The sequence below is a fragment of the Physella acuta genome, unplaced genomic scaffold (genome assembly GCF_028476545.2).
Source record: "Physella acuta isolate Inbredline_101_S28 unplaced genomic scaffold, ASM2847654v3 ptg000970l, whole genome shotgun sequence".
Taxonomy (NCBI): domain Eukaryota; kingdom Metazoa; phylum Mollusca; class Gastropoda; family Physidae; genus Physella; species Physella acuta.
In genome coordinates this window covers 300,298-326,977 of record NW_026732487.1, presented here as the reverse complement: position 1 = coordinate 326,977, position 26,680 = coordinate 300,298, and the positions used below count along the sequence as shown (strand labels likewise).

General features: G+C 36.0%; 2 protein-coding genes across 12 annotated transcripts in view; one reads left to right on the top strand and one right to left on the bottom strand.

Annotated features, from left to right (window-relative positions):
- Positions 1-11,815, bottom strand: part of LOC131954068 (uncharacterized) — a 31,651-nt gene extending 19,836 nt beyond the window's left edge. Inside the window, exons 1-6 of one of the 4 annotated variants that reach the window (XM_059317569.1) lie at positions 11,747-11,815; positions 8,725-9,022; positions 8,148-8,271; positions 7,467-7,593; positions 5,642-5,740; positions 205-5,446 (exon numbers count right to left, since the gene is read on the bottom strand). In XM_059317569.1, the coding sequence (XP_059173552.1) occupies positions 205-5,446; positions 5,642-5,740; positions 7,467-7,593; positions 8,148-8,271; positions 8,725-8,980 (5,848 nt within the window). In that variant the 5' untranslated portion in view covers positions 8,981-9,022; positions 11,747-11,815. Of the gene's footprint in view, positions 1-204; positions 5,447-5,641; positions 5,741-7,466; positions 7,594-8,147; positions 8,272-8,724; positions 9,023-11,538; positions 11,716-11,746 lie in introns of those variants that run through there. The other 3 variants (XM_059317571.1, XM_059317568.1, XM_059317572.1) reach the window with 3 other exon arrangements.
- Positions 11,816-12,084: 269 nt separating this feature from the next.
- LOC131954075 (glucokinase regulatory protein) lies at positions 12,085-26,121 on the top strand. Of its 8 annotated transcripts, XM_059317587.1 has the most exons (20): positions 12,089-12,100; positions 13,952-14,035; positions 14,682-14,743; positions 15,951-16,019; positions 16,211-16,276; positions 16,554-16,627; positions 17,500-17,566; positions 18,121-18,269; positions 18,388-18,428; positions 18,599-18,663; positions 18,999-19,102; positions 19,365-19,460; positions 19,681-19,778; positions 20,070-20,087; positions 20,151-20,209; positions 20,332-20,422; positions 20,656-20,732; positions 20,946-21,200; positions 24,559-24,693; positions 25,313-26,121. In XM_059317587.1, exons 1-20 carry the CDS (start codon positions 12,094-12,096, stop codon positions 25,421-25,423), a joined length of 1,728 nt encoding a protein of 575 aa, XP_059173570.1. In that variant the 5' UTR covers positions 12,089-12,093; the 3' UTR covers positions 25,424-26,121. The 8 variants fall into 8 exon arrangements, with proteins under 8 accessions (XP_059173571.1, XP_059173570.1, XP_059173569.1 ...); XM_059317588.1 differs by lacking the exon at positions 20,070-20,087 and having other exon boundaries at positions 12,085-12,156; positions 20,133-20,209; XM_059317586.1 differs by lacking the exon at positions 20,070-20,087 and having other exon boundaries at positions 20,133-20,209.
- Positions 26,122-26,680: the final 559 nt, after the last annotated feature.

Below are 26,680 nucleotides of genomic sequence, written 5' to 3'. Positions count from 1 at the left end.
AAAAACACTATTATTTAATTTATGAGATAATGTAAATTATTTCCCCTGTTAATAATGCTTATAATGATACATACAATAATTATGCATGTCAAAGAAATGTAAAGGTTTAAGAGACTTTTGTCAAACATTTTATTTTAGATTTGGCTGAATATGTTTCATATAGAGAACAATGTTATAAGCAACACAATTTTAGTATATAGTCACCTTCTTGCTCTGAGTCAATTCTGGAAGAGGACTTTACAGGGGCATCTGGGACTGGAGCAGACAGATCTAGCAGGTCCAGCTCAATACTTCTGGCCAGAGATACCCTGTACGGTGGAGTCTTGGTAAAGAAAGTTGCATTGAGAATTTTTCCTTCAGTCATATCTGTGAATTTCTCCCTGAGACTAGATGACCAGCTATCTACACCATTCAAACGGCACTCATAGGCAAAAGGTGGATTTTTTAGGAACTCCACTGGAAGTGATAGAAGAGAATCTTTAGCTACTGAAACTGTTTTACCTGTATCAACCAAAGTGACAGTTACGGTTTCTCCACCAACTTCTATTATCTTAGACCTATAGCACGCTGCTTCATCAGAAAGGTAAACTAGACATGGAACATCATGTTCATCTGAGTTCAATTTTCCCAAGTCTTTGTTACTATAAACAGACGACAGTGTTTTACATATCTCTGCTATAGCTGAATAGTCTCTGTAAAGTTGAATGAAAAATCTGCCGTCATCAGCAATGACAGAGACACCTGCAGGTATGACTTCAGTGGGAACAACCTGAGATTTGTAACTGGTTGAGGGAGAGAGGATCTCTTGCAGATCCAGCCCATCACTGGTCATAACATTCACACTGTAGGGTGGTACGGTACCACTGATGTTTACTGTCAGGGACAGATCTATAAATTCAGTCAGTTTGGCTTGTAACTCAGGCGAGAGTGGACCCAAATCAGGAAACTGGCACTGATAGGCTAAAGGTGCACAGGCAAGTAGTTCTTTGGTCAAAGGCTGTATATGTGAGAGGGCCACTGTGTCTCCATTTCCAAAGTCAACAAAAGTAACTCTAACATTCTTTCCATCACAGCTAGTAATTTGTGCACGGTACAGAGCAGAGTCTTCAGAGAACACAGCAGCACAGGCTGCACCAACCTGAACATTTGGGTGGACCAAACTTGATGACATTGCCTCAAGCTTGCTGGTGATGTCCTCAAGCAACTCTGTATCTTTCTCTAGTTGCAGATAAAAGTATCCTGTTTCACCAACATGGGAGATGAATGCTACCACACTTCCTACTGGAATGGTTTGAGTAACAAATTCTTGTTTAGGAATGGCAACAGTTGGTGTAGGTGGTTTTTGTGGAGATGGTTTTTGTTCTATTGTAACAGATCTAGCGCTGCCCTGATCAGATTGCAGTGATTTAGCCGGGCTACTAAATGGACTTGGTTTGGGTGAGAATTTCTCTACTTTAACACTTGTGCGCGGAGGTGAGAGCTGTGGGGCAGGTGAAGCACTTTTCCCAGACAAAATAGCAAGCAAATCCCCATCAGGTGTTTGAATGTCAACCTCATATGGACGAGACGAGCTACAAAATGTTACAACCAGCTCTTTATCAAGTGTCAGGCTGGCAAACTTTTCTGTTTTCTCTAATGACCAACTCAAGCCACGCAGTTTGCAAGGTAAAGCTTGAACTGGGAATTCAAGAATATCTGGAAATATCATTTTTAGATCTCGTACAGAATATTCTCCAATGTTACCATAATCAACAAAACGCAAAACAGCATTGTTTCCTTTCACTTCCTCTATTAAACACCTACACATATTGCCGTCTTCATACTTAGCACAGCATGCTACTCCTTTTTCAGGTGTTTCCCTGAGTCTAGGTCCACCATTTTTATAACTGCTCGCCAACTTTTTGGTAAGAAAAAATATATCCTTCTCTTTAGAAAGTAGTTGAATATAGAAAGTGCCATCATCATCCATCTGTATTAATAATGCTTTTTCAGGGGCAGAAGGCAGATCAGGGTAAGTAAACTCTGCACTGATACTTGAACCTGCTTCAGGCTTTCTATCTCTACCACCGAAACCACCATCTCTTTCATTTCTGCCACCAAATCCACTTTCCGTTCTACCATCTCTTTCAGGTCTGCCACCAAACCCACTTTCTCTTTCAGCTCTGCCACCAAATCCTCCATCTCTTCCGCCTTTGCCACCAAATCCACTATCTCTTTCAGGCCTACCACCAAATCCACTTTCAGTTCTCCCACTAGATCCACCATCTCTTTCAGGTCTGCCACCAAATCCACTTTCAGTTCTTCCACCAGATCCACCATCTCTTTCAGGTCTGCCACCAAATCCACTTTCAGTTCTTCCACCAGATCCACCATCTCTTTCAGATCTGCCACCAAATCCACCATCTCTTTCAGGTCTGCCACCAAATCCACTTTCAGGCCTACCACCAGATCCACCATCCCTTTCAGGTCTGCCACCAAATCCACTATCTCTTTCAGGCCTACCACCAGATCCACCATCCCTTTCAGGTCTGCCACCAAATCCACTATCTCTTTCAGGCCTTCCACCAGATCCACCATCCCTTTCAGGTCTGCCACCAAATCCACTATCTCTTTCAGGCCTACCACCAAATCCACTTTCAGTTCTACCACCATATCCACCATCTCTTTCAGGTCTGCCACCAAATCCACTTTCAGTTCTTCCACCAGATCCACCATCCCTTTCAGGTCTGCCACCAAATCCACTTTCAGTTCTTCCACCAGATCCACCATCCCTTTCAGGTCTGCCACCAAATCCTCTATCTCTTCCACCAAATTTACCGCCCCCTTCTGAGTCTTTATCCTTCCAGCCTTGGCTTCCTGTTCCACTGAAGCTGTCTTTACTGCCTCCAGTACTGGAGAACTCTTTACCCGATCCTTGTCTTCTGTCAGCATCACCAAAACCACCAAGATCATTCCTATTTCTTGTTTCCCCACCTCTTGCTCTTTCCTCCTGAAACTTTGTTGGGCTTCTGTTGGTCTCGTCTTCTTCCTCTTCCCATTCAGAAACAGGGACACGAGGAGCTACAGGTTTACCAGATCCGGCAGCCTTGCCATACCCTGCTCTCACCAGCTCAGACACAACATCCATTCTTCTACTCACCAACTTGACTGATGTTGCTGTCACAAAAGTACAATCCAGCTCCTCGTCCATGACCAGAGACTCAAACATTTCAATGGCTTTATCTGGCCATGATGCTGCTTCAATCCCATGCAGTGAACACTCATACGCCATAACAGGAACACTAGCTATGGCAGGTGTCATGACTCTGATGTTCTGTAATGCAATTGTTTCTTTATTCCCATAATCCACAAACAAAACAAGGCTGCTGTTACCTGTGATAGATAAAATTTTAGCTCTGTACCAATTGTCATCTTCAGGATAGAGAGCCACACAAGACTGACCAGGCTGTGGGTTAGAGAGGATTGGAGGAGGGATCTCACAAACATACTGAACAGCGATATTGTCCATTAGCACACCTAAAGCTTCATCCACTCCTGACAATTGGAGGAAAAAGCTACTGGGAGATTCTACCATGCTGGTGAAAGCTTTAACAGTGGTGTTAAGAGGAACAGCTTTAGCTGGAGCCAGGCTTGTGGACTGAGATGGTTGCTTCACTGGAGAGATTTTAGTGGTTAATGACTTTAAATAATCTGTAACTTTAACTGGCCCATCATACAAATCCACTACCACTGGATTACTAGCTACTTCTAAAGCCACCATTTCAAATTCCTTCTCTTGTGCCAAATCAGACAAGGCATCTGATAAGTTTGATATGTTCCCTCCCACAGGCAGGCTACAGTGGACTGCTTGTATGGGCAAGTCTAGAAATCGTGGCTCAGGCTGACAAAGTACACCAAAAGTTACACTCTCCTTATTTCCGTAGTCAACAAAGAAAACTTCACAAGATGATGAGTTCACTTTCTGGATGGCTGCCCTATACCAACCATTATCTTCACTATACTGTGCAATGCAGGCTTGGCCTACAGCTGGCTCTCGTAATGGTGTGCCACCATTTTCAGAATAGTGTAGGTTTAATTTGTCCATAAGTTCACTCAGCATAGCACGGTTTTTCTCCAGCTGGCACCAGAAGCTGTGTGGAGATTCAACAAAAGTGACTGTGACAGTCTCTCTTTGGGACTTTGTTAGGTGTATTTTCTTGGTGTATTTTGCTGGTGCGTGTGTGCTGGAGGTGAGCGAGGAGTCAGCCACGACATTCAAACCCACCAGTTCTCTAGCCACATCTTTACCTCCACTAGACAGCCTGACTAGTCTGTGGGAGTCTGTAGCATCGAGCACCTCACACATGCAACCATCTATTGTTAGGTTCTCGAGAAAATCTTTTGCGTCGCCGCTCCATGACCTATCCCCTCTGCGCAGTGGTTTTACCCCTACTAAGCTGCAAAGAGAAGCAAGAGGCACAATTTCTCCAAAAACTCCAGAAACCTGTCTTAACTCTTCTTTAGCAAGTGTTTCAGAATTGCCATAATCAATGTACAACACTTTAACATTGCCATCTTCCAGGTCTCTAATAACCAGACCCCGATACCACACCTGGTCTTCACAAGATCTGGCAACAACAAATGCCCCCGGTGAGGGTGTGGCAATTGGCTGTGGCTGGCTGTAGAAGCTTTGAAGTTCAGCTGAAAGATTCTCGAGAAGGACTTGAGAATCTTCACACTGAACCCAGAAGTCACCAGGGCTTTCAACCCAAGACAGAAACACAGGGACCTTGCTTCCAACAGGCAAGGTTGGGCCGGTCTCTGAAGTGACATAAGAACTTAAGGTCGATTTTTTAACTTCTTTGCTTGGTGTCACAGATTTTGCATTGTATTTATCAACAAAGGGTTGCAACAGACTTAAAATATCCTTATTTTCCACAATATCCAATAAGGTAACACTGCATATTTTACCATTTCTACTCACTACCTTAACATCAAATTCTTTATCAGCAACAAGTTCATCAAATTTTTCAATCACCCCAGGGTGCCATGAACTACCTCTTGGGTGTGCTCTATCTAAACAACATTGCACAGCTAGTGCAGGCAATTTCCTCATCTCTGGCTTGAGATTACAAACAAATTCTAAACTGACAGACTCTGTGTTACCATAATCCAGGAAATAGACTTTGGCTGCATTACTGGACACACTCTGTACAACTCCCCTGTACCAGGCTTCATCTTCACTGAATTTAGCTGCACAAACAGTCCCTGGTGTGACTTGTTTCAATGGTTTGATACCCTGTGTCATATGAAGGCGGGATAACTCCTCAGATAAAATAAGTATTTCATTGGCAAATGCTGTAGCCTGGCACCAAAACAAGCTGGGACTATCACAGTAAACAACTGATGCTTGAATTGTGTCCCCTGGGCTCCAAACAGTCTCTTTGATTGAGTCAGCAGAAGAACTCTGCATGGAAAAAAACAAAAATCGAATCCAAAATCTTTAGATGTAATTTTTTAAATACATTTTTCCACACTTTCTATTATTTTTTATATAATTCATTTTTTCTCAATAAATGTATTCCAGTTGATTTTGATTATGACATGCCAGTATATCACAAGACACTGAAAGTTTAAATAAATAAAAATGTTTAGGACTCACCTGAGTACTTACACTAGCTGAACGAACAGATGTTTTCACAGCCCCAAACAGCTCATTTATACTATTTCCCTCTTCATCAAACATTTCCACAAGATAAACCTGTTAAATAAATTATTACAACCTGAATCATTCTGTAAAAATTATTTTATCTACTGAGGTTTGACTAGAGCTGACTGTGACATTTATTTCCCCTCAAGGATGTAGCTTGTAGTCATAAATGAGGAAAGAAAAATTTAAAATGATTATGCGTAAATATAAGTATTGAAAATTTTGAAATAAATATTGAAATTTCTGTTTTAAGTAGAAAGACAACAGGTTTTGCCAGTAGAGTGGCATGTCGTAGCATGTGTTAAAATACTTTAGTGCAGCAAATATAGCTGACATTGTTAACTTTTTTAAAATTAAGACCATGCAGACATGCTTACACCTGGTGACCAGAAGGTGGAAGTCATATTAGAAAAAGAGGAATTTAAAGCAAAACAGATGAACATGCATGTGGATACTACTTTGCTAATCAGAAAATACTTAAAATAAGAAAAAAGACATTTGGCCTTTACACAGTAGATTTGAGTATTATGAGGAGGTTTAGTATAGTTTTATACTAAGTTCATCTTTAGGCAGCATCTAAACTATATACTACTACTTTACCTTTTTATAAAAATGTAAAACCAACACCCTCCATTTAATGAAAATAAAAAGAGCAAATGTAGCTGTACCAACATCATTGGTTAGATTCAACACTAGAGTAGTTGATGCAAGAACAAATCTGAAACTATTTTGGATTCTTTGGCTCTGCTTTCCAAGCTCATGTGTTACTGACTTGTTATGTACTAGTAGGTGGTCATATTAAGGAACAGCATGGCCTAGCGGTAGAGAGCTAGACTGCTAACCCGAGAGTCTCGAGTTCAAACCCGGCTTCAAATCAGTCGATCATCCCAGAGTCCATCCAGCTCTGGTGGGTACCTAACTTACGTTAGGGAAACAAAGGCAGCTGGGCATAGTGCTGACCAGACTATCCCTTCATATGCCGAGGTCAATGAATCAGATAAACTCTACTTCATCTGTCCCATGTGTCTTGGGTACGAACAGGATTAAGAATCTGGTTATATGACCAACAGACAAATGCTTAACCCCTTACTGCCTGAATTATGTTTAAAAAATTGTTTGTGCTGATTTTCTCTCATCATACTGACACTGAATTTGAGGTTTATAGTTGTTTTAAAATTTTCGCTTATTTTTTTATGCTAATTACGGTATGTCGCGAAAACGCGACATCAGGCACTTATGCAAATGTCAATGAAACAGGTGAACTCTACTTCACCTACCACATGGACCGTAACGTTCTAAATTGCACTTTTATACATAGGCAAAGACTATATTATAAATCCTTTATTTATTCATAATCATACTTGAATGAATGACAGCTTGGCAATGCATCGTATTTCGTTATACCTGCTTGGCACCCAAGATCCTCGTCATTGTAATAATTATTATCAAATTGAGTAATATTTTGTTTGTGCGCGTAGTGAGTTTATCATATTTTATATTAATCCATATTTAAGTTACAGTATAATTTACAATTTACCAATCCAAAAAAAATTCACAGAATATTTCTAAAATATTGTTCATTTTTATAACTCGTATGTCTTTTTTCAATTCAATATTTTTGTTCAAATTTGAGCTTATTTTTCGATTTAGTGGAAAAAAACTTTGACAAATGCAGAATGGCTGGCAATTTTTTGGAAAAAAAAGCATAAAAAATTCTAGTTTAGGCACGACAATAGGCATGTCTGCCCATGTAATGTTACAATATTACTTAAATCACCTCATCATGATCCCTTTTACATCTGAAAATGGCTTTACATCTTCTGTCTATAACTCTGTCTTCAAACTGGACCATGAGTTCTGGAGACCAAAATCCCTGGGCACATGATACATCAGCCAGTGCACACCTAGGTAGCAAAATGTAAGCACAAATAATGTCAACAGCAGTATTTTAAGTATGCAATAATTATTATAAGACTTTACTTTTGTTTATAACTAAAAAATAACTGAATATAAAGATATAAAAAAATTAACTTAAATCTAAATGAAAAGGCGTAACAAAAATAACTACACAAACAAGATTCAAAAATGACTATTTCAGTGTTACTAGTCTATTTATAAATAACCACAATTATAGTTTAAATGCCTCTTCCTTGTCCCCATCAGCTGTGTTGAGAGGGGTCTACTTCAAGGTCAATATTTGATTCTTATCAACTTGTTGCCCAGACTTTAGACCCTATTTTCCAAGGTGCTATTATCTAATCAGTGTCAGATTGTGGAGCCTATTATTTTATTTATAAAAATCATTTTAAAATCTAACTGTCTACTCTCAATATTTTACTTTCTTTATAAAATCAACTTAGTTTCAGTATATTATATATAAATATTGTATAGCGAGTGAGTTTCTGGGCCTTACCATTCCATTATACCCTTATTGTACCTGAACCTTAAAACAATTTACCTGTAGCTTTGCACTGGATACAAGACAAGATCGGAGTCTAATGACTTGACTCGGTCCTCACTAACATAGTCTGTATTGCCATAATCAACAAATTGCACTTCGATCAGACCGTTTCTAACCACATCTAAAATTAAAACAACATCGTCATTCATGTTAAGACCATGCAATATTAGAATTTGCAATGGTATGAAAATTAATACATCAAAAATACAATAAGACTGAGTGTGAGTCACAAGTGTCATAATTACAGTAATGTGAGTAAACTTAAATTTTTAAAAATATTGAAGTTATGCTTACATTAAAATTATTGTAAACACACTAGTTTATATTAAACAAGCATTTTTTAATCCTAGTTATTTTAAATCTTTCTCTGGTTATATTTTGCATAGATGCATGTCAACTACTAATGACTCTTAATAAAGTTTTTAAGGCCAATAAAGCAAGGGTTGTTAATTAGGAAATCTGGTTATCACAAAAAAACCTAAGATTATTTCTATCCTAAAAAATTTCTTCATGGAAAATTGAATTAGTTAAGAATATACAAACTATAAATGCTCTTGGTAAATAAAATGACTACCTGTAATTTTAGCCCTGTACCAGTTATCATCATCTGTAAATTTGGCTGCACACAATGTCCCAGGTCTTTTGTTCAACAAGGGTTTATCACAAGGACCTAAGCCTGTATACCTTTCCGCAAGCTTCTCCATGATCTCATCTAGTATTTCCACCTGGTCTTCAACATGAACAAAAAACAGCTCTTGGGATGTAATATGTGTAGTGAACACATAAAGGGATGCCCCTTCATTTATGGAATCCAATGGAAAGTCCTCCATTATGAGTCTTAAAATCCAACGCTAACAAATTATTTCAGTAACCTGCGAATTAAAAAAAAATGCAATGTCCTAATGAAAAATAAGATATGCCCTTGCACATAGGCTTATCAAGTATTTATCAAAAATTGAAATAAAAAAATATAATAAACTAACACAAGTATAAATTTAGTAGAGTGGGTATTTAAACAAATTTAAGTAAAATATTCTATTAGACTAATCAACATTCCACTTTTCATCTAGAAACAGGCACATAAATTAAAAGTATATTTCAAATGCTAGGCATAACTAGATCTAAATGAAAGACTGGCTAATTAGGCTTCCTAGACCATATTTTTAAGCTATTGGAATAGATTGTCCCAAGCGCCAAGTTATATCCATAGCAGAATAAAAATAAAATTTATCTAATGATTCGATTATGCTACTTCTATGATTAATAAAACTAGTTTATGCATATAGAATTTATTTTGAGCTATCTATCAAAAGACAGCTGACATTTTACTCCATTTTAATTAAAATTATAAAAGATTAAATACGCACCCTAGATCTAGCCTTAAAACTACTATTCCAAATTAAGAAACAGTTTTAGACAATAGATCTAGGCTTAGCCTATCAATAAACATTAACCTAATAAGCTCTAGACATTGATATGTCGGTATAGAATCCTCCTAGTTTATCAGATTAATTGGTAATCGTTTTAGGTACGTAACATCGCCCGCGACTAGTAATTAAATTTTAAGTAATGTGAAAAACAGGTGACTCCTTAAATTTTAATAATTATTTCACATTTTGAGGAGGATTTGTGTTTTGAAAAATACAAATTTTTTTCCTTGTTTCATTTAGCCTACGTACTTGTTTTTAAACAGTAATAAATAAAGACTAGCGATGTTTTCATGAGATGCAACCATGCTCATTTACTATAGCAGCCACCTTGTTTAAGTTTTATTATATTAAACTTATAGGGGGATATTCAGGGGAAGCCACTCTATTTTACAAATGGCTGCTGTTTATATAGTAAATCTTGCTCCCAAACACTGCTGTTTAAAGTTAATTTCTGGCCTATATTGATATATTTATTTTATTTAGCCATTGATTTTGGTTTATTATTCAGTTATCTATAATATTTGACACAAATATTTCACAATATGCTTCTATTAATGCCTTGACAATGAGGTAACTTTTTCGTACATTACTAGCCGCCGCCGATTTTACGTACCTAAAGCGATAGATTACCAATTTTTCTTAACCTGGGTTTGATCAAACCCCAAGGTTAAGTGAGTCAGTCTCAGCGGTTCAGACAGGTCAAGACAGTGACACACACCCAACTGTTGGGAGTTCATCAGTGCGAACAACAGAGAAATAGTCACTAGTGACAGTTCAAATACAACAGTGCATCAGAATGACATAGTAAACTAAGTCATCAGAGTGCCATTAGGCCTAGGCCTACATGTTTTATGGTTTAGTTCTTTGAACACAGTGATGTATGGTAAAATATAGGCCCATAATAGGCTAGTCTACCTATGTTTTATTTTTCCCATTAAGAAGGATTCAGCAAATGCAATAATTATAAGCTAGTGGGTTCAATAAATCCAAAAGATTAAGAACCACCAATCTAGGTTCTAATAGATGTGGTAGATTAGGTGACTGACGCTGCTTATATTATTAGAGAACTAGATCAAGAATGTAGTCATTAGCAATGCACAAAACAATTGAATTGCATTCACTTCAATGAAGTGAATGCAATTCAATTGTTATTGCAATTCAATATGAAGTCTCATATTGAATCGCAATAGGCCTAGGCACCCCTAATAATTTTATTATTAATTAGGCCTCGATCGAGTTATTATTTAGATCTAGAATTATGACTAAGTTTAGAGTTTAGAAAATAGAGAATCTACATTAATTTGCAAATTCAGTTAAAAAGACTTGATTGTAGGCCTACTATTTAGATTCTATAATAATTTAATCATCATCATCATGAAATGTGAGCCAAGAGAGAGTGGCCAGCTTTATCAGAGGCCCTCACAGACCTGGCTTATGAGTTTAGTAGATCTTCTAGATCTAAATCTACTATTAGAAGATCTAGATTAGATCTAGATATCTAGATCTAGACTAGAGTCTAGTTCAACAAGTAACAATCACAATGATCAATGAATGAATTGAATGATGAATCATGGGGGTAATAAAAATAATGGATAAGGGCTGAAACTGAAAGCAGTGAGTGAAAAAGAGAAAAGTATAGGGCCTAGAATCTAGATCTAGATTTAGACTTTTAGAGGCTAGAATCTAGACTAGATCTAGATTAATCTAGAATCTAGGCCCTAGATCTAGGCTTAAGTTTTAAATTCTTAATTCTAGGTTGCAAGATCTAGAAAAACGGTAGGCCTAGAGATCTAGACTATTTTTTTATCTCTCGAAATCTAGATTTCTCTAGATCTATATCTAGTAGATCTAGATCTAGTCCTAAAATCTAGAGAGAGTAGATTAGATATCTGGATCAAGATCTAGCACTTCCTTGCTTAGATTTTAATGGTTTCTTACTTCTTCTTACTCTTACTTACCAAACCTATTGTAATGAGAAAATCAATACGCCTAAAATTTAGAAACTTTGATATTTTAGATGTAAAGCAAAATCGATTCATAATGTTAAAATAATGGATTAATGGGTTGCATTTTTTTGTTAAAAACAAGTAGATCTATATCTAGACTAGATTTAACTTTAAAGATGTGAAATTGATAGACTAGATCTTGATTTAGATTCAACATTACCGATTCATTAACGAACCAATGTGTCGGCATGTACACTACTGCAGAAGTTATAAATAGAAAACATTCGCGCCATAGTTCATTAGTCAAGGAGAGAATCATGCTAGCCTAATATTAACAAGAGGTCTACCTAAGTCTGTTTGAGCTTAGTAAATGTTATCAGGAAAAAAACAATTATTTTAAATATATTTGACATATATAATGTCCCTGTTAAAAAAAATAATATTTTTTGAAGAAAAAAAAAGCACGTTGGTGATTTGATGTCAAGGCCATTAAATAGCGGTTACTCAAAATAACTTTTAGGTCATAGGTCAAAGGTTGTAGTTCATCACCTTTGTACTCTAAAACAGATGAGATGTAGGTCTTCTTTCTTCTAGGCCTCTACACAATACATACATAACAAAGTACAAGATGTAAAAAAAAATCTGGTTTTATAAAGTTTAAAAGTCAAAAGCATATAGACTACATTCTAGATCTAGATCTATTTATCTAGATTCTATAGTCTATAATCTACCACTAGATCTTAGATCTAGAGTCTAAGTCTAGTCTAGATCTAGATCTAGATCTAGAATCTAGATCTAGATCTAGTAGATCTAGATCTAGATTCTAGTAGAGATTCTACTTCTAGCAGAATCTAGTCTAGTGTACTAGTGTAGTAAGTACGTTGAACTATCATCTCACTATCCAGATAGATCTAGATCTAGACTCTAGTAATAATAAGTTAGTTGATAGTAGTAGATCTAGATCTAGATAGATTCTAAAAGTAAATTAAATAGATCTTGATCTCAGTGGCGTCGCTAGATTGGGTGTAACCCGGTATGGCACTCCCCCCCCCCGTTTTTTTCTCTGAAAATTTTGCTGTTGGTGCCCCCCCCCCCCCCCTGCCCCAGCAAAAGCTTTAAACTGTTCATATTAAAACTAATAATGTTTTTTTTTAATCTATAGTTGGTTGTTAATACCACTGGGTGTAACATTGTTTTCTCTATTAGACTATTAGTCTACAGTTTGCATGTCAAACATTGTATGGTGTCAACGCCTCCTACTGAATCCCTTGTCAGGATCATCATTAATATTATGTACTAAAAATGCTTTCATTAGAATCTAGATCTACTTGACTTATACTCTAACTCTAAGGCAAGGCCTACTTAAAGTATTAGTTAGTAGATCTAGGTTGTAAATTGTTCCTTGCTCGATCTGAAAGCTATTTTCCATTCACATTGAAATAGAATCTATTGAATAAAATGCTATTACTCCATTCCACTTCCCAAAATGCCACCTAGAATCTAGTTGTTTTTGTTATGTTTTTAAACTAAGATATATGAATTTACAATTATTTTTATACATGACAAATAGTGTTTAATAACATATTAAAGTAAATAAAGAAGGATGCAAAGAAATAAACTGGCTTTATATATTTTAGTGTATTAACCTTTAAAATTAGCTGACGAGCTTATAAAAGATGCTTGTGAAGGTGAAGGATGGAGGAGACCGGTGGATAAACTTCACTTTGTTTACTTACTCACTGTTAATGCTAAGCTCTTTCTGTCACTTTAATTCACTAACTTGTTACACACTTAATGCTTATATTTATGCCCAAACTTAAACTTCACTGAACATAAGTGTCACCTTCGCTTAATTTTCGTGACTGCTTTGCTCACCGCTGGTCTTTATTTCTTTAGACTTTCCTCACAGGCCAATCCATGCAGGCCAGGGTAATAAACAGAGTTTCTTCCAGGCATCTCTTCGGAAAGCCCCCGCCCCCCGAAAAAATTCTACCGCCCCACCGAACGTAATGAAATTTATATAATTTATATAGAAAATATATACTTTTAACACTGTCCGCCCCCCCCCCCCCCGAAGAAAGTCTACCGCCCCTCCCCCCCTCCCCCAGAGTAAAAAGTCTGGAAGAAACACTGGCAATAAACCCGTCCAAGAAGTTTATTTTTTTTATTTGTTGAGGTAGCACTCTATATAAATTATATTATATACATATACATATATATATATATATATATATATATATATATATATATATATATATATATATATATATATATCAACACTAGTCCACTTCTCAAACTCAGAATTTCGTCCAATGACAAAAAGTGCCTTAAGTGACCTAGTTAAACAAGATGTAATAATAATTAAGCATTTATGATTTTAACTTTTATAACTAATTTGCATTACAAATTATTAATTTTCTCTAAGACTTAGATAAAATTTCAATGGAGCAACCAGTAACTGAAAAAAGTAATATACTCTCTCAGAGCATTGATATTGCTTCTTCCAAAGGTATTGTATGAATCTAATTAAATAATTAAATAAATAGCCCCCCCCCCCCCCCCCCCAAAAGAAAAATGTCTGATGAAAACCAGGTTGGGTCTAAGACATTACCCCTGGTCAAATCCCCTGAAAAATACAAATCCCCTGGGTCTAGGACATTACGCCTCCCATGGAACACTTTATCAATTTCTGTATCCAACTAAATATGTCTTATACCTATCCCTAACTTATCCTTGACCTATCCCTAATCCTATTAAGAAATTCTCCTTAACTTAATATTAACTTATCCCTTTACCTATTGCAAAAACTAACCCTATCCATAACCCTAACCTTGTTTATAACCCTACTCCTAATCCCAAAAAAATACTCCTCTTCCGATTTGGTATGTATAGGGTCAATTATTAATCAACCAGGGATTGATGCTCTACTCCTGCTTTTTGGGCAAAGAGAGGTGGGGGAGGAGGCAGGGCACTAGGGTTATTGACAAGGGTTGGGGGTAATTTTAGCCAAATATAAAAAAAATAATAGGGTACTTACATTTTTACACATACATGTAAATCAAACATATTGGCACTGCTACTTAAGAAAACAATTCCTTGTTTTATAAAATTTGCGCTTTAACTTCAATTAGCAAGTTGTTTACTTTTTTTTCCAGAAATAATTTCCATCCTATATGCCTGTGATCAAGAAATTTTTAATGGATGGGATGGTGGCAAAGTAAGTTGTGCTCTTTGTAGTCTGTTTGATTTTAGAGAACAACTCGTTTAACACAACAGACAGCAATTTGACAATATTTAATGTCTTTTTTAATTACTTTTTAAGTTTAAAAACTTTTTAATGACACAATTGGAAGATTTTTTCTGCTCCATTATCATAACTCAGAGGCGTAGCGACCCTACCCGGCGCCCGGGGACAACCTTTTCGATTTGCACCCCCCCCCCCCTCGAACTTTTCATTTATACCCCCCCCCTCAAACTTTCAATTTGGCGCCCCCCTAAGATCGGCGCCTGGGGGCATATGCCCCCCCCCCCTCGCTACGCCTCTGTCATAACTAGCAACCTTTTATATAGCATACTCAGAAATATTGTTTTTATAATGTGAATTTGGGACTGTTGATTGCTATGAATTCAAAAATGACGCTAACAAGTTCAAATACAGAACTAGGTTGCCACCTTAAAGAAGATGAGCAGAGAAAAAAAAGAATGGATACTGGACTGACATGGTCTGAGTTAAAGATATTGACTGTGAAATATTGAAAAAAAATATGTAGTCTTTGCCCAATTTCTTGAAATTCTTTTTGACTCTCTTTGAGTATAGAACTGAGTAAACACATTGCCAACAAACTCAACTATTTTCTTCACTTCTGTCATTTTGTCCTAAGTGGTGATAGCTGTCTGAATTCTGTTTGCCAACAAACTCAACTATATTTTTATTCACTTCTGTCATGTTGCCCTGTGAAAATAGCCGTCTGAATTCTGTCTGTTGTACAGTAGCATAGCGGGGGGGGGGGGCTTATGTCCCCGGGCGCCGACCTTAGTGGGGGGGTGCAAATCGAAAAGTTTGTCCCCGGGCGCCGGGAAGGGTTGCTACGCCTCTGCTGTTGTATTAAAGTGTGATCTCAGGTTTCTGTGAACATTATGACCCACTGATGGGTGACTAGCCTAGGTAGTTTCAACAGATCCCCCCATTAGCCAGGTTTTTCAGGTCTAACCTCAGATAGCCTTCATGGTGATGACCTGGTAAAATACCTACCTTATCTTTGCCCACTACCAGCAATCATCTGCTTTGCATGTTGTATGTTCTCTCCCTTGACAGACTAGACTACTTGCTTGGTTTGTAGTTTATGTCTCTAGCTTGACATGGCTGGTATGTATCTGTTGATAGAAATAAGCACATTGTTATACTTTCCCAAACAATGTTTCAGGGAGTCAATAATGAAACAGTTGTGGAGAAGATGCACAAGGTTGCAAACAAGATTTCCCAAACAATTGAGGTCTTGTCTTTTCTTGAGTTTTGTCTTCTTTATTATAGGGAAATAATAATTATTTAATTTAAAATTAAGATTTATTCTTTGTGTGTTTCTTAGATAACATATTTATTTAATGGAAATTCTAATATAAATGTGAAAATGCTATTAATATGGCTTTTAACAATTGAACTAATTTAAAATTGTTTACAAATCAGAATCCTAAAGGTGCTGTTGTCATTAGTGGGTGTGGCACATCTGGGAGGATAGCTTTTTTAACAGCAGTAAGTTCAACTCTCTTAGCTTCCTTAATGTAACAAAGATCAACTTTTCCTTATATATATATATATATATATATATATATATATATATATATATATATATATATATATATATATATATATATATATATATACATTTGAGTGACCTGTGGTTTCTCAGTCCCTTTTGTTGCTGGCTTGCTAGGTCTTTGCTTATCACATACAAGCAAGTTTACACCAGTTTTAATTGGATATAAGTAAATTATTTTTAGGCCAGTGGTTTTATTTGCTTTTATTTCAGAGAACTTTCAACAAATATTTGAAAATGAAAGGCAAGAATCCCTGTTTTCATTACATAATAGCAGGAAGTGATAGGTTAGTGGTGATTGTTATTAATAAAATTGCTAAGATTGATATGCGAGTAAAGACCAGTGGTTTCCAAACTTTTCGTCAATTGTCACCCCTGAAAAAAAAATCTATATCTTAGCCTCTACCCACTTTCTCTTATTCCTTAAAATATTAAATTTATATTAAAATATATATTGCTGTAACAATAACTCTTATTGGCATAAACTTCAATATAGCTAATTGTGAGTATGTGAACAATTTTAAAACCAGAAAGAAAATAACTTAGTGTTCTGGGATAGGTATAGAAAAGACAATACAGGATAGGATAGAGCTGATGCATATTTCATTTTGTATCTCCAGGAACTAAGTTCTTTTTTTTAATGCTTTTTTATGCTTTTTTAAATTTAAGTTGTACGTTTTTCTGATATTTTTTGCACCTCCCCTATTGCAACTCAATGCCTCAACAGGGAGGCAGCCTCCCAGCAGAGTTTCTTACAGGCATCTCTTCGGGGGGGCTTTGCCCCCCCCCCCCTCCCCGAAAAATTTTTACCGCCTCCCCGAACGAAATGAAATTTATATAATTTATATAGAAAATATATACTTTTAACAGTGTCCGCCCCCCCGAAGAAAGTCTACCCCCCCCCCCCCCCCAAAAATTTCAAGTGCCCCCCCCCCCCTCCCCCCGGAGAAAAAAGTCTGGAAGAAACACTGCCTCCCAGTTTGGCACAAATAATTATAAATGTAATATCATTAGATAATGGGTTAGTTGAGTTAGTGAAAAAATCATAAATTATAGAAAGTAATAGTCTTCAAAACTTTCTTATATTGAATGTTTTTTCTCTAATTAGAAAAAAATTTGGTTGAAAAGATTTTTTTAAACTCTTGTGTTGATATTTCAGGGCCCTCTTTACATCAATAGAACTTGCTGAGGATGATCCGTTTATTGGTGCTAAAACACTAAAAGAGGTAGCATCTTTAACTGTTTCAAATTATCTCTAGATATGAGAAAAAAGATCTATATTTAACAATGTATTCTTTATTAACAAAATTAGAACTTTACCCATGTATGAATCAGTTCTAACAGCTAGCAAGTAAGACGAGACAAAAAAGAACCTCTGTTTACCTTTATAATTGAGGGACATTGTGGTCATGTAGTATAGCACTTGATTACTAGCTCTTGAGTCCAGTTTATAGACTTGAGACCATGGGGTGCCCCTGAGTTTACCCAGTGTTACGGGTCAGTTGTAGGTTAGATAGAATTTAACCCGGACGTAACACCCAGCTCTAATAGATACTTGGCTTGAGTTAGAGATAGTAAAAGTGGGTAAGAATTATGTACTGACCATACTGTCCCCTTATATATCAGTCTCAAAGAAACACATTAACTCTATTTCAAATTACCCTTTGACCATATTGTTTGAAAGGGGTCTTTTTGTTATTAAAATTCTTCCATAAAGTATTTGTTTATTAATTATAAATTCTTGTATTGTTGTTTATCTAAGAAATGCTACCTTTTAAAGGTTACTGAAGATAAAACTGAAGTTGTTTACATTGGAGTGACCTGTGGTTTCTCAGCCCCTTTTGTTGCTGGCCAGCTAGATTTTTGTTTGTCACATACAAGCAAGTTTACACCTGTTTTAATGGGATTTAATTATCCACACCAAGCTAGGTCATTTTCTTTTTTTCTTTTTATTATTTTCCTCCTTATTGTGAAAATTAATTGATAAAAATAGAAATAAATGTTTGCTTAAGTTAGTTTGGCATAATTTGTATCTGTTTTTAAACAGAAATATACAGATTGAAAAATGGTATAAAACTTTTTTGACAGGTAACTTGCTACATTTTCATATTTAAAAAAACATTTTAAAATTGATCAGAGAATTAATTACAGTGATGAAGTATTTAATTGATCTGAAAAGTGCAATTTTTGTATTGACTCTTGTAAAAAGTGCAAGGAATAGCCATTTTATAAGCTTATGCTTCATTTTCAATCAATAGTTGTTAAAGAGTTAGAAAAAGCAGAAAAGTTGGATGAAGCATTTATTCTAAACCCAATTGTTGGGGTAGGTCTCTTTTATTTTCAAACAAATGGGGATGGGTGGCAGGGGTGTATAATACACATTTACTTGAATAGATGTTGGAACTGACAGTCTGCAGCATTGGTGAAGTAGAGTACACCTCTTGCTGTGACCACAGATCACAAGAAAATAAATTCCATGACCCAAAACCTATGTACCAGTCCCTTAATCAGTTACAGTTTAGGTAAAATTCTTGGATTGAAATTTATTTACTGAAATAATGTAGGCCAATAGCCTAAGCTCTATTTTACTATTTGGAATGCATTTTCTTTTTCTAAATAATCTAAAACAAACTGTAACCAAATAATATTTATACCTAGCCAGAACCTATAACAGGTTCATCTCGAATGAAGTCTGGCACAACTACTAGAATTCTGTTAGAAATTTTATCAATAACAGCTATACATCAGTTTCCTAAGTCAAGGTATGTCAGTATTTAGTTTTCCTCTTCACCATTATTTATGCAAGCACATAATTACATTAGTACATGTAATGGTTAACTTTATTTTATTCACCAAATTTACCTGGATAAAAGTAGAAATAGTTTAACAACTCTTTCTTTTGAAATTTTGTCAGGTTTTTTTTAAAGTTTGTTGTACAACATTTCCCCAGCATTCCAACATGTATATCAATGTATGAGTCAGTGTGTGGCAGTGTTTAAAGTTTGTTGTACAACATTTCCCCAGCATTCCAACCTGTATATCAATGTATGAGTCAGTGTGTGGCAGTGTTTACAAACACACTGAGTCCTTGGCTGGTCTGATGCAGCTGGCTGGTGACAGGTAAGAACTCTCCTCATTAAAAGTTGCCTAAAGATGCTGGTAGTATTAGCATTATGACCAGACAGTAGCATTAAAGTTGCGTCATGTTTATTTGTATTTGGTATACCAGATGATAATTACATTGAAAATTGGTTGCATTAAAATTATTTTATGAGCTACAACAATTTGACATATATATATATATATGAAACTAATGAGCTAGAGCAATATCTTTTCTCAGCCTGACAGCTAAAGGTCATGTTTACTACCTAGGTCACAGTGGGCTGGGTCTAATGGCCATGATTGATGCCTCAGAGTGTCCACCTACATATGGAGCCTGTAAGCCTTTTCACCAAATCTTTTATTTTCAAATTTTGATATCTTTTTTTATTTGATAAATGGTGTTTTAAAAACACATATTTTAAAAATTTATTAGCAAGATTTTTAAATTTTCTGTTATATAATTGGACTGAAGTGTATCAACACAGTCTGTCTATGGCTTAGCTTTTCTTGACATCAGAGGTTTTGTAACTGCTGGTTTTTTACATTTTCTCTCTGTGGCTTAGCTTTTCTTGACATTAGAGGTTTTGTAACTGCTTTTTTTTTTTACATTTTCTCTCTGTGGCTTAGCTTTTCTTGACATTAGAGGTTTTGTAACTGCTTTTTTTTTTACATTTTCTCTCTGTGGCTTAGCTTTTCTTGACATCAGAGGTTTTGTGACTGGTGGTTTTTTACATTTAAACAACAATGATGGGGATCTCTCTCACCTGGTGAGTTGTGGACTTTAATTAACCTTTTAGTTCCACCTTGAACATAGAATAATTAATTTGAGTTCATAATTTGTAAGTCAGGATTCTGTAAACTAAAAATTGATTGGAAACTTAATGTCCAGGGCTGGCAGTATAAAATCTCCATACAGGACTTTGAAAGTGATGTCATACCAACCCTGACCTCACAAGACTTCGTTGTTTTGCTTGGGGAAGGTATTGTCAACTTTTCTTAAGTTTAGTCTGACTAAAGCTTTCTTAACAATTATTTCTGTATTTTGTATTTTAACTTTTATAATTTAAAAAAATGTGGGAATCTACTAATCTATGGTTTGTGTTGACAACAGCAAATAACATTAGTTGATAGTTTACAACCAGTAACCTAAAACTTTTTTAAAGAAGATTCTATATTTTTGTTGAAACAATCAAAATATATCTTTTCCTCTCAGAAGTTTTAAAAGAAATCAGTCCATCAGTTTTTGATGCACCTTGCAAAAAGGCTTATGTTTCATTTTATTGGGAAGAAGTAAGTGAAATTTAAAGTCTACATTTAGCACAGTAAGAACTACTTAAAATTAAAAATTATATTAGAGTTTTATTCGTTTTTATCAGTAAGTTTATTTGCAATATTAGTTTTTTGTGTCTTCAGCCAAGAAGTTGCTTCAGACCATGGTTGGAAATGAAAAATATTTGGCTATAACTAGTCCTACTCTTGCTTGTTTGTGTCTCATGCTTGTAGCTTCCACCAGCTGAACTAAAAAATGTGGACCTTAATTTGATGGTCAACATTAGCGTGCCAGAACTTGAATCTATGGTCCTGGCACCGGCCAGAGATGTCAGCAAACAGGTGCTGGAGGAAGTGGCCTGCAAGTGGGTGGTCAACAGCTTGTCCACAGGTGCCCACATCCTGAAAGGCAAGGTGTGTCAGAACATGATGATTGATGTCAAGGTCAGCAACAACAAACTCTTCCACAGAGCCGTTGGGATTGTCCAGGTACCTGTTTGCATGGATGTCTTCAGTGATAGCTTTTATCATCTGTCTTCAGTGATAGCTTTTATCATCTGTCTTCACTGATTTTATCACCTGACTGTCTTCAGTGATAGCTTTTATCATCTGTCTTCAGTGATAGCTTTTATCATCTGTCTTCAGTGCTAGCTTTTATCATCTGACTGTCTTCAGTGCTAGCTTTTATCATCTGTCTTCAGTGCTAGCTTTTATCATCTGACTGTCTTCAGTGATAGCTTTTATCATCTGATTGTCTTCAGTGCTAGCTTTTATCATCTGACTGTCTTCAGTGATAGCTTTTATCATCTGATTGTCTTCAGTGATAGCTTTTATCATCTGATTGTCTTCAGTGCTAGCTTTTATCATCTGACTGTCTTCAGTGATAGCTTTTATCATCTGTCTTCAGTGCTAGCTTTTATCATCTGTCTTCAGTGATAGCTTTTATCATCTGTCTTCAGTGATAGCTTTTATCATCTGTCTTCACTGCTTTTATCACCTGACTGTCTTCAGTGATAGCTTTTATCATCTGTCTTCAGTGCTAGCTTTTATCATCTGTCTTCAGTGATAGCTTTTATCATCTGTCTTCAGTGATAGCTTTTATCACCTGTCTTCAGTGATAGCTTTTATCATCTGTCTTCAGTGATAGCTTTTATCATCTGTCTGTCTTCAGTGTTAGCTTTTATCATCTGTCTTCAGTGATAGCTTTTATCATCTGTCTGTCTTCAGTGCTAGCTTTTATCATCTGTCTTCAGTGATAGCTTTTATCACCTGTCTTCAGTGATAGCTTTTATCATCTGTCTTCAGTGATAGCTTTTATCATCTGTCTGTCTTCAGTGCTAGCTTTTATCATCTGTCTGTCTTCAGTGCTAGCTTTTATCATCTGACTGTCTTCAGTGATAGCTTTTATCATCTGTCTTCAGTGCTAGCTTTTATCATCTGTCTTCAGTGATAGCTTTTATCATCTGTCTTCAGTGATAGCTTTTATCACCTGTCTTCAGTGATAGCTTTTATCATCTGTCTTCAGTGATAGCTTTTATCATCTGTCTGTCTTCAGTGTTAGCTTTTATCATCTGTCTTCAGTGATAGCTTTTATCATCTGTCTGTCTTCAGTGCTAGCTTTTATCATCTGTCTTCAGTGATAGCTTTTATCACCTGTCTTCAGTGATAGCTTTTATCATCTGTCTTCAGTGATAGCTTTTATCATCTGTCTGTCTTCAGTGCTAGCTTTTATCATCTGTCTTCAGTGCTAGCTTTTATCATCTGACTGTCTTCAGTGCTAGCTTTTATCATCTGACTGTCTTCAGTGCTAGCTTTTATCATCTGTCTTCAGTGCTAGCTTTTATCATCTGATTGTCTTCAGTGATAGCTTTTATCATCTGATTGTCTTCAGTGCTAGCTTTTATCATCTGACTGTCTTCAGTGATAGCTTTTATCATCTGACTGTCTTCAGTGCTAGCTTTTATCATCTGTCTTCAGTGATAGCTTTTATCATCTGACTGTCTTCAGTGCTAGCTTTTATCATCTGTCTTCAGTGATAGCTTTTATCATCTGACTGTCTTCAGTGCTAGCTTTTATCATCTGTCTTCAGTGATAGCTTTTATCATCTGACTGTCTTCAGTGCTAGCTTTTATCATCTGTCTTCAGTGCTAGCTTTTATCATCTGTCTTCAGTGATAGCTTTTATCATCTGTCTTCAGTGATAGCTTTTATCATCTGTCTTCAGTGCTAGCTTTTATCACCCGACTGTCTTCAGTGCTAGCTTTTATCATCTGACTGTCTTCAGTGCTAGCTTTTATCATCTGACTGTCTTCAGTGCTAGCTTTTATCATCTGACTGTCTTCAGTGCTAGCTTTTATCATCTGACTTTCTTCAGTGCTAGCTTTTATCATCTGTCTTCAGTGCTAGCTTTTATCATCTGACTGTCTTCAGTGCTAGCTTTTATCATCTGACTGTCTTCAGTGCTAGCTTTTATCATCTGACTTTCTTCAGTGCTAGCTTTTATCACCTGATTGTCTTCAGTGCTAGCTTTTATCATCTGACTGTCTTCAGTGCTAGGTTTTATCATCTGTCTTCAGTGCTAGCTTTTATCATCTGTCTTCAGTGATAGCTTTTATCATCTGACTGTCTTCAGTGCTAGCTTTTATCATCTGTCTTCAGTGATAGCTTTTATCATCTGACTGTCTTCAGTGCTAGCTTTTATCATCTGTCTTCAGTGATAGCTTTTATCATCTGTCTTCAGTGCTAGCTTTTATCATCTGTCTTCAGTGCTTTTATCACCTGTCTTCAGTGCTAGCTTTTATCATCTGACTGTCTTCAATGCTTTTATCACCTGACTGTCTTCAATGCTTTTATTACATGACTGTCTTCAGTGCTAGCTTTTATCATCTGTCTTCAGTGCTAGCTTTTATCACCTGTCTTCAGTGCTAGCTTTTATCATCTGTCTTAGTGCTAGCTTTTATCATCTGTCTTCACTGCTTTTATCACCTGACTGTCTTCAGTGCTAGCTTTTATCATCTGACTGTCTTCAATGCTTTTATCACCTGACTGTCTTCAGTGATAGCTTTTATCATCTGTCTTAGTGCTAGCTTTTATCATCTGTCTTCACTGCTTTTATCACCTGACTGTCTTCAGTGCTAGCTTTTATCATCTGACTGTCTTCAATGCTTTTATCACCTGACTGTCTTCAATGCTTTTATTACATGACTGTCTTCAGTGCTAGCTTTTATCACCTGTCTTCAGTGCTAGCTTTTATCATCTGTCTGTCTTCAGTGCTTTTATCATCTGACTGTCTTCAGTGATAGCTTTTATCATCTGTCTTCAGTGCTAGCTTTTATCATCTGTATTCAGTGCTAGCTTTTAACATCTGTCTTAGTGCTAGCTTTTATCATCTGTCTTCACTGCTTTTATCACCTGACTGTCTTCAATGCTTTTATCACTTGACTGTCTTCAATGCTTTTATAACATGACTATCTTCAGTGCTAGCTTTTATCATCTGACTGTCTTCAAGAGTTTTCACTTAAACCCAAATCTCAAAATCACCTTCCCAAACTGATATTACAAAATTATTTTTAAGCCTTCACTTCCCTCATTTAACCATAATTTCAATGGAAATGTCATGTTATTCACCATTATCACCCTAAACAAACTCCAAAATATATGGAATGCTACTTGACATTTCTTAACACTTCACCTCACCCTTTAGAAACACTTTATCTCCTTTAGGTATGTGATCATTGTGTTATTCTGTATGGTTGACTCCTATTTAGTTGTTCATGTTTTCACTCATGTCCCAGATATGCAATGTTTCTCACAAATAATTAAAATGTATTTTCTATTTCAATGGCTAGAAATATTCCCACCTCACCACAGAGGAGAGTCAGCAGTGTTTACTTAAGTCCATATATGGGACTGACTGTCTGACAGATGACCACACATCTGCTTCTGTTGTCAGCCATATTGGAGCTGCAGCTAATAAAGATCTGGTAACAAACCTTTCTTTATTCAACCATATTTCAGTACACATTTGAACAATATTTCATTACACAATTCAACCATATTTCAACACAATTCAACAACATTTCAGTACACAATTCAACAATATTTCTGTACACAATTCAACCATATTTCAGTACAAAATTGAACAATATTTCAGTACACAATTCAACCATATTTCAGTACACTATTCAACAAGATTTCAGTTCACAATTCAACCATATTTCAGGACACATTTGAACAATATTTCAGTAGACAATGCTACCTTAATACAAGGCTATTACAGATCATTTGTTTAGGTTTTTACTTAGTTATATATTTATGTAGGTCTATATTTCACCACATAATTTTCTAAACAGTTATTAAAACTTTTATATAACTTATTCAATTTCCCTACACTTTGTGGTTTTCTGTCTCCCTCCTTTTCTTGATGCTTGTGTATTTCAAGAACTGCCATATATGGTAATATTTGTTGCCAGTGTCCTTAACGTATGGTCCCCATCTTTTATTATCTTCTTACTCACTCTGGTTTGTCCTGCCCTTACTGATGCTGTTTAAACCTTGTTGACATGTTCACACCTAATCTACAACATACAAATTTTCTTACAGATTGTTCCTGTTGCCATTTTGGTTGCTTCCCTTCACTGCACTGTAGAGGGCGCTAAGGATTTGATAAAAAAACAACCAATCATCAGAAAGTTGCTGCTGGTCGAGGGTTAAAATTAATCAGAAATCTGAGAAATAGTTTAAAAAAACTGTAGGCCCATCTCTAGGGGGCATAAGGTGGTGCACAGGCTATTTGACCTTTGACTCTGTGATTCTGTTCAGGTCGAGCATTCTGTTGAACTAAATTGTTAAATGTTCATTAGAAAGACCTGGAGGTTAAATTAAATTAGATCAATCGCAAGCTATTTTAAAATTAGGCCTACTTCTTTAATGACTTACTTGAGATGGAATATGGAAAATCATTTAATTATACAGGCCTACCTACTTTGGAAATAAAAATACTTTTTTTTGGAATAAATATACAATTTTTCTTGAATTGTTAAGTAAATGCAATTGTGTAGGGCTTCAATTAACTGATCTTAAAATTTAAATGAGCCACATTTTTACCAAACTTTTGAGTCCGCAGACTTACGCACATATGTCAGCAATAACCAGAAAAATATTTTGGCTTAGAACAACATAAAAGGTCTTACACACATGGTCAATTGCTTATAATCAGAGTTTCTATGTTATTGGTTTTGGTGTTAATTGTAATATCAACTATTTAATAAATGATTACATTTTGATTTAAATAACTGTGATAGATATTTTGAAAGCATTGTGATTAATATTGATTTGATGGTGCTGTTTTTAATTAAATATATATTTTAATCAACTATACACTGATCATTCATGCATAAATAAAAATTAATTAACCCAAATTTACGCATTTTTTTTTACATTTCAAATAAATTTATCTGTAAGATTCAACAAACCACTATGATCAGCCTGTTCAATTTAATAATCAGTAAATATTTGTCTCAACGGTAGGCCTAATTGTCATCATCTTTTCCAGTTTGTGCCCAAGACACATGGGGCAGATGAAGTAGAGTTCATCTTCTTCAGAGACCTCGTTATATGAAGGGATAGTGACAGCAAGTTAATTACAATGTAGGCCACATCTGACAGCAGGTTAAGTTCTGACGTCAGCATTTGATGATGGGGACTTGTTAGTGATTAGCACTGGTCCAACATGTGTTTTGCCTATCTCTCGTGGAGCAAACTTCATCCCACGAAGGACCCAATTCAGCACTAGATCATCAAGGTTTCTTAGACCATTGCGTTATATTTGAAATCCCGAAAGTCTACCACTTTTTTTAATTGATGCAAACAAGTGCAAATATATAGGACCTAAATTTAGACAGTTGCATTGACCCCCCCCCCCCTAATACCATGTCCTAAATTTAGACAGTCGCATTGCACCCCCCCCCC